General features: G+C 36.7%; 1 protein-coding gene across 1 annotated transcript; it reads right to left on the bottom strand.

Moving 5' to 3' along the window:
- Positions 1-4,201: 4,201 nt before the first annotated feature.
- On the bottom strand, positions 4,202-8,209 carry LOC104768931 (leucine-rich repeat receptor protein kinase EMS1-like). Its single transcript, XM_087505581.1, has one exon. It carries the CDS (start codon positions 7,992-7,994, stop codon positions 4,344-4,346), a length of 3,651 nt encoding a protein of 1,216 aa, XP_087361707.1. The 5' UTR covers positions 7,995-8,209; the 3' UTR covers positions 4,202-4,343.
- Positions 8,210-8,238: the final 29 nt, after the last annotated feature.

Raw genomic sequence — 8,238 nt, 5'->3', positions numbered from 1 at the left:
AATAAAAAAAAGAGGATAAAATTTTGAAGATAACGTTTTTGTTTTAAACAAGAGAAAATATTTTTAACTACCTTTTTTTTTTTAAAGTCTTTCACGTTCTTTCTCATTCTTGTTTTCCTTTTTTCACGTACTTATTGATACAACGGATCACCAGATTTTATTAATTACTTTAAGAAAATTACATAAGATTTACTAAATCTTTTTTTATTGGATAGTAATTATTGGTTTAAGATAGCTATAATATACAATGTACTTTGTTAAAGGCTTCAATCTAAAAAAAAAATCAACATATTAATTTGGGATAAAACATGATGATTAATTTCCTTAATTAGTCATTGAGTAAGACAGATTAGCAAGATATTAGATATTTCGCTAATAATTTACAAAAAAACATTTTCTGATTAGTCAAATTCATTAAGCCAAGCCGAGTCGACCTATAATAGCCAAAGCTGAAAAGCTAGAGAAAGCGAAGTTGTCTTGTCCGAAAGCTTTTTTAAAATGGCTTAGACGCGGCGTGAAGGATTAGACAAAGTATTCTCTTTTCTTTTTTTTTTTTTTAATAAGAAAGAAAAGCATTTATTCTTCTTATTAAGACGCTCTTCTCAAGGTTTTTCCACGTGTCATTCTTTCAATGGTTGACGTCAACTAAAAACAATATCCTACGTTTGCTTCGATTCTCTTACTCTCCTCTCTCTCTCTCTCTCTCTCTCCAAGGCACAAACACAACAATGGTAGGTGTTCAACTAACATCACATCTACTAATCTAACCTAACCTGACCGGTTCTGAACCAACAATAACCCGGTTATCTACAAACCGGTTCCAGTTGTATCATTCTTTAAGCTATCTGATCATCAACAGGTAATCTTATTATTTTATTTGTGATGATACTTACCGGACATTAGTGGATTTAAAAGTCTAATGCATTTGTGTGGACTTTATAATGCATATAAGGTGGATTTGAAAGTCATTGATAATGTATTTTTGGTGATTGTTATGGATTTTTTAAAAAGTTATTGTTAGAAAAATATATATATATATCCATAAACTGTGTTATACACTAAAATTATATTAAATTAATAACACCCAGACTTTTACGCATGTCATAGAAAACTTGAATTAAACTGTATTTGTTTTCAATCCAGATTTTTGATGTAGTTAAAGAACTCAGATGTCATGAACCTAGAAAAAAAAAATTAAAGAATACAAAAAAACACAGATCTGATGAATAAGTGTGATTATATACAAAGGGTTTGAGGAGGAAGAAACAGAGATTGAACCCAGAAAAAAAAGTGTGATTATATCATAAACCAAAAAAAAAGTTATAGATCATGAACCCAGAAAAAAAAGTTAAAGAACACAAAAAAAAAAATTCTCAAAAATAATACATATCTGATGAATAAGTGTGATTATATAAAAGGATTGAGAAAAAAAATCAAACAATAATATGTCAAAGGCTAGAAATCCATCTAAAGAGAGGAGAAGAAAATGAAATGATTGAGAAAAGTGTGGTATTGTGTTTGTTCATATTTTAGAAGCAAAGTACGTTGAAATCCAAAATCACACAAAATCCAGTAGATATTGAATAACACTAGATTTTAATGGATTTTTAAAAATACCCAATTGAATAACACCTGATTCTTAAATACATCAAACTTCTTTAAAAACCACAATCCAATAACACCCCCTTAGGCTCTGTCATCTAAAGTTTACTTCACATGTAAACTACGAAGCTACGATATTTATGTTTGTTGTTCTGTATAATTCTTTTCGTTAGATCTATTTTTTATAATTGTATAACATGTATATATAACTAATGTTTAGAACATATATTAATGATCTTAAAGTATTCTTTTAGATATCTGTGACTATCTGGTTTGAATATTTGACACTAATCTACTCTAAAAGTACTAATAGTTGGAATCAATTTGGATGTCCATATTTATATGACACTTAATATATACTTTTTGAACTGATATCTACAATTCAATTAAGTATATTATATATATCCCTTTTTCAAAATATTCGATCTCGTGTCTATTCTTTATGTACTTACTATAGTTTCTTGCAGACATATAAGTCGCAATGTGTACTATATCCTTCCGTTGATCACATGCCAAATTTTACCCAAAATTATTTATTGCTTTTGTATTTTTCTACAAAAATAAGCATAGAAACAAACTCTCTTTTTTTTTGCTTGCACGCCTTTAGGTACATGTACATATAGGATAAGTTGAAGCGTATGACACGAGTCATATGACACATCAATAACACGACTGTATATATAATCATACTCATGGAATACGACGAACTTGAAAAAAAGTTATAGATAATGATATAATTTTTGTTTTCCTTTGATTAATTACATATCATATTCTTGGAAGAACAAGGCTGGATACATGAACAAAGCAAGATAAAATCAATATGCAACTAACCAACCGATAATATTTTAGTACAGAAGAAAAAAAAAACTAATTTAAGATATCATTGAATTATATAGTAAATTAGTAATCATTAATTAGTGTTACAATTATGCATTAGTTATTGACTTATTCACATGGTCCATGCGGGTCTCCTATGTCCAGGTCGTTGTCTCTATAGATTTTCGTCGGTCTACTGATGATGACTCTACTTATGTACACTAATCACATTACGCCTGTATATTTTAATTCAGCATATACACTTTGTTTGTTTTATTTGTATTATTAACCAACATATTCTTTGTTTACAATTATACAAAATATCAAAATAGTTATATTTTAATATATTTACAAGTATTAAACTATTAATCTATAATTATGATTACGTAATTAAGCCATGGGCTGGGTGAATACTAAAAAGACCCGTGATATCTCACATTAAATAGGCCTGGCCCGTATAGCACATAAACCCACTAGTTTTATTTGATATTACTGATGAGGCATAACATATCGAGTTAATTAGGTCAGTGCAATAAATGCTTAATCTGTGAAAGATGATGACCTTAATGGTTTGAACAAAGTCTACGACCCTAGCTATAATATATTGCACCGAGACTTTTCTTTCACACTTGAGAGTTAAGATGACCTCAGTGGCGGAGGTAGAGAAGTATTAGGGGTGTCATATGACACCCATGAAATTATAAATTTTGGCTTAGCTTTTAATAAAATAATTAATTGCACGTGTCTAATCAATCTGTTGATACCCCTCTGAAATTTTGTTGACACCCTTCAAATAGAAATATAACTTTGGCTACTCTATGATTTTTTCATATCTCGTTTTCTATTAAGGTTTTTTCTATAATTTTAAGACATTAACATATGAACATTGGACTTTTTTGACAAACTGTTGGGCTTAGCTTTAACAAATTTCTAATCGATTATATATTTGTACGGTTAAACATAACTATAGATTGATTAAATCATTAAACGGCAAAAACATAATTTCTTAAAAACTTGGATTCTTCCTCTTCCATCTTATATTTAGAATGTTTTTAAAGTATGAGTGAGCTTAGAATTTATATTTATAATGAACTTTTGTAGTAACATTGTTTTAATATAACCTTTTCTTTTGAAAAAAAAAATATAATGACACCCATAAATAATTTTTCTCGCTCCGCCACTGACCTATTTTACTATTATGTCTTTTGTAGTTAATTGCAGAAAACAAACCCTTTCACCAATTTTTAATAGACAAGAAAGTTAATTTAACACTAATAGAACTCTGTTAGACTGTTACGTGGTGAACTGTAGAAGAGGAACCGTAACCAACTGATCGGCTAGTTAGCACTTTGCAATATCAAAATGGTCTAACAATTGTATATTTTTTCAACAAAACCTTCTGTTTTAGGATCCTTTATCTTATATAATTAATTACATTACATGAACGTGGTGACAGAACAAACAAAACAGTGAAACTGAGCAAGTTGTGGAGATATCTGTATGTAGTCAGAAGTTTTGGACTAGTGAGAATAAAAGAAGTGGGAGTGACTGTAAAAATACAAAGCCAGAAGTTTGGACTAAAGATTTTTTTTCAATAATTATTTTTTACTGACCATACTGTGTTTCTTGATATTGACTTGACATCAAACAGCTACAATCCAACCCCTTCAATTTTTCCCTCTTACAATTTGATTTAAAAAAAAAAAAAAAAATTCTCGACCATGTAATTTTGAACGCAATAGGGCAATTCTGTCAGTTTGAGTGTTTTGTCACTAATAAGGAATTGAAAAAAAAAAGTCTGGTTTTCTGATATTCAGAATTACATTAACATTACAAACCCTACACTCACTTTTTTTGGTTAGCACTGGCAGTGACTTAAACAACACGAAACACATGAAACAACAACAAGGTTTAGGGTTACAGCTCTATATCTCCTTGAGGGCCTTCAACACATCAAGCATGGTTGGGCGATTAGCTGGCGTTTCTGCAAGACAGAGCACAGCAATCTGAAGCAGTCGAAGCATTGAGTGTCTCACAGCCACAGACACAACCAGAGAATCTAGAACATCCACCGCTTTCCCTTTGTTTATCTTCTGAATCACCCAACCAACCAAGTTCCCTCCTTCACTCTCTTTAAAGTCTGGACCAGTAGGCTCTTTCCCTGTGACCAGCTCCAACAAAATCACCCCGAAACTGTACACGTCTCCTTTGGTTGTGGCTCTTGCGCTCTGCCCATATTCCGGTGGGATATACCCAAACGTCCCCGCGATCACTGTGCTCACGTGTGTCTCACACGCACTGATCAATCTAGCTAACCCAAAATCTGCAACCTTAGGTTCAAAGTCACCGTCCAACAGAATATTGCTTGCTTTGATATCCCTGTGTATGATATGAGGGATAAAGCCATGGTGTAAGAAAGCTAACCCTCTTGCCGCTCCAACAGCGATTTTGAGACGTTTGGACCAGTCTAGTACCTCTAGTATCCCAGTTTGGTTCCTTAACCAGTGGTCCAAGCTCCCATTTACCATGTACTCATACACAAGAAGCTTCTCTTCACTGAAGGAGCAGTATCCAAGCAAAGACACAAGATTCGGATGCTTCACTTTCCCTAGGGTCTCCATTTCTGCCATGAATTCACGGTTTCCCTGAGTCTTGGCTTCGCTTAGCTTCTTGACCGCTACTGTTTTCCCACCGGGTAAACAAGCTTTGTAAACTGTCCCAAAACCACCGTCTCCTATTATGTTCTTCTTACAGAAGTGATCTGTTCCCTCCACAATATCTCCTAGACTCACCTTCAGAAGTGGCTGCTCGAACATGGCCACATTGATGCTTAATGGCTCTCTTGATCTGCTTCCACTTAAGAAATAGAGATTTTGATCAACAAAACCTTTTAACCTGGTTTCCTCCATTCCCTCTGGATCATCTCTATGCTTCACTCTCTTTGTCATAACCCACTTGCACAGAGAGAAAACAAACACAGAGATGATGATCATACCCCCAAGAATGATCCCTGTAAGTCCCCAAGCACTCATCAACTTAGTTCCATCGATCTTGCAATCTGATCCAATCACTCTGCCACACAACTCTTTGTTCCCTGAAAGCAATGCCTTGGAAGAATCCTGGCAAACACCATCTCTCGGCACCTCTCCTCCCAGATTATTCTTGGCTAGATTCAAGAACACCAGATTAGGCAATCCACAGATCTTTGTTGGTATCTCTCCAGATAACCAGTTCTCAGAAGCATCAAAGTACTCAAGCTGCGTAAGGTTACCAAGATCTGAAGGGATTTCTCCAGTGAACCTGTTCTGTTCAATGTAAAGGCCTACAAGTTTGAGCATCTGAGACAGTGCTGATGGAAGCTCACCACTTAGCTTGTTAATACTCAAGTCCATGTGTGTAACCTCTTTCAAGTTCCCAAGAGAAGCAGGAACCGATCCATCCAGCTGGTTCTTGGTCAAGTTTAGCTTCACCAAGCTACCTAAAAGGCCAAAGCTTTCTGGTATATGGCCATTGAGCTGATTATTCGCCAAGTTCAGTCCCTGCAACTTAGGAGAGTGGCCCATCTCCTCTGGAATGGAGCCAGTAAGGGCATTTCCAGATACATCCAGAATTGTAAGGTTGGTCAAACGAGAGAGTGAAGCTGGGATTACTCCTGAGAGATGGTTGTTGCTCAGTAAAATCTCCACCACTACCACACAGTCACCAAGCTCTTCTGGTATAGGACCAGTCAATCGGTTGAAGGAGAGATCAAATACCCCATGGTGCTGAAAAAAGCTCAGATCAGGCATGTCAGTCTGATGGAAATAAGAAGACGGTTTTGATGGAATCGACCCTGAGAGATTGTTGTAAGAGAGAACCAGGCATTGAAGCTGAGCAAGACCAGTAATTCTGTCTGGAATCTGTCCTTGAAGATTGTTGTTGCCAAGATCCAATGTAGTCAAAGAAGTACAGTCACCAAGCTCGTTTGGTATCTTCCCTTGAAGCTTGTTTGAATTCAGATTCAGTACAGACAAAGATGTAAGCTTTCCAATCTCTCTTGGGATTTCACCTTGTAACTCATTATCACTGAGAACCAGCCGTGTCAGTGAAGCTGCATTGCCAATCTCTGCAGGCAAATAACCTTGTAGACGGTTATAAGACGCTGAGAACTCCATCAAGTCCGTTGATGTCCAGAGACTCTTTGGGATTTCTCCTGTGAAGTTGTTGGAATCCAAGTCAAGTGCCATCAGTGGAAGCTTGGAAAGATCCTCAGGAATAGAGCCATTGATCTTGTTATTGGTGAGAACCAACTCAATAAGAGAAGAACATCCAACGAAGACCTCCTCAATAGTTCCTGAAAGAAAGTTCCCAGAGAGATCAATCTCCTCCAACGAACCTGAACCACAAATCTCCCTAGGAATCAAACCAGTTAACAAGTTGCTAGCTAAACTGAGATGCTTTAACATTGGACAATCTTCAATCTCACGAGGGATATGTCCTGTAAACCGATTGTTAGCCAAGAGAAGTGAGTCCAGTTCCTTCCATTTACCAATCCAAGAAGGCAATACACCCGAAAGCTGATTCCTTTCAGCAGAAAACGTCAACAGAGGTATCTCTGAAAGCTCAAATGGCAAAGAACCAGAGAGAGAGTTGAAAGAAAGCATCAGTGTCTTGAGGCTTTTACAATTACCAAGCTCTGGTGGGATCATTCCGTTAAGCTCAGCGGAGACAAGATTCAGTATACTCAGATTCTGCAACTCTCCGAATGATTTAGGGATTGAAGACTTGAGTGGGTTGTAAGAAAGGTCAAGCTTTGCCAAGTGTTTCAGCTTCGATATCTCGTTTGGTAACGGCCCTTTGAAGAAGCATGAAGGAGCAACAAAGTTCTTCAGCAACGAGATGTTACCTATCTCCGGAGGGATTAAACCGGAAAACGAGTTGAGTCCCATGTAAAGATCAGAGAGGTTACCCAATTTCCCAATCTCTGGTGGGATTTTGCCGGAGAGTGAGTTGTTGGAGACGTCGAGTGAAGACAGAGCAGGGAAGCCAAGGAAGAAGGAAGGAGAAAGCGAACCTGAGAAGTGGTTGTCACTTAGGTCAAGGTAAAGGAGGTGAGGTAACTCGCTGAGTTGACTCGGGAGGAGTCCCGTGAGTGAGTTTCCAGAGAGGTCTAGGGTTTGAAGCTGTTTCATTTCACCGATTTCAGACGGAATCTTCCCGGAGAAGTGGTTTTTAGCTAGAGAGAGCGATTTAAGATTCTTCAAACTCGAAATCTCCTTCGGAATCTGGCCGGAGAGTGAGTTTCCCGACAAGTCGAGGACGGAGAGAGACGGGAGGGAGGAGAAGAGAGGAGGAAAGAGATGGCCTTTGAGAGACATTGAAGGCAGAGAGAGAGAGTAGACTCGTCCGAACAAACACGTGACGCCTTCCCAATCACAGTGAGAGGAAGACGAAACGTTCCATGAAGAAAGACGAGATGGGTTTTCGAGTGAGAGTTTGAAGGAGATTAGAGAAGTTGTTTCTGAGTTTAGATCAACAATGGCGGAACCCGAAACAGAGATGAAGAGAAACAGGAACAAGGCGGGAAGAATCGCCATGGTTTATAGAAGGAATGAAAAAAAACAGAGGTTTAAAAGAGACTGTTTGGAGAGAAAAAGACTCGATTTTTACAAGAGGGGAGGGGGGGAGGAGAAGATAAATCACGCCATTAAAGAGAAAAGGAAGGGTTTTTTTTTTGTTTAGGCGCGATAAAGATGAAGATGAAAGATTGAAGAAGAAGATGAAGAGAGAGAGAGAGAGAGAGAAGCACGAAGCTCACGTGACGTAAGACCATTTGTTTTT

The sequence above is a fragment of the Camelina sativa genome, chromosome 20, assembly GCF_030686135.1.
Source record: "Camelina sativa cultivar CO46 ecotype springtype chromosome 20, ASM3068613v1".
NCBI lineage: Eukaryota > Viridiplantae > Streptophyta > Magnoliopsida > Brassicales > Brassicaceae > Camelina > Camelina sativa.
Note: the sequence above shows the minus strand (reverse complement) of the source record. Positions and strands in the feature narration are given on the sequence as shown.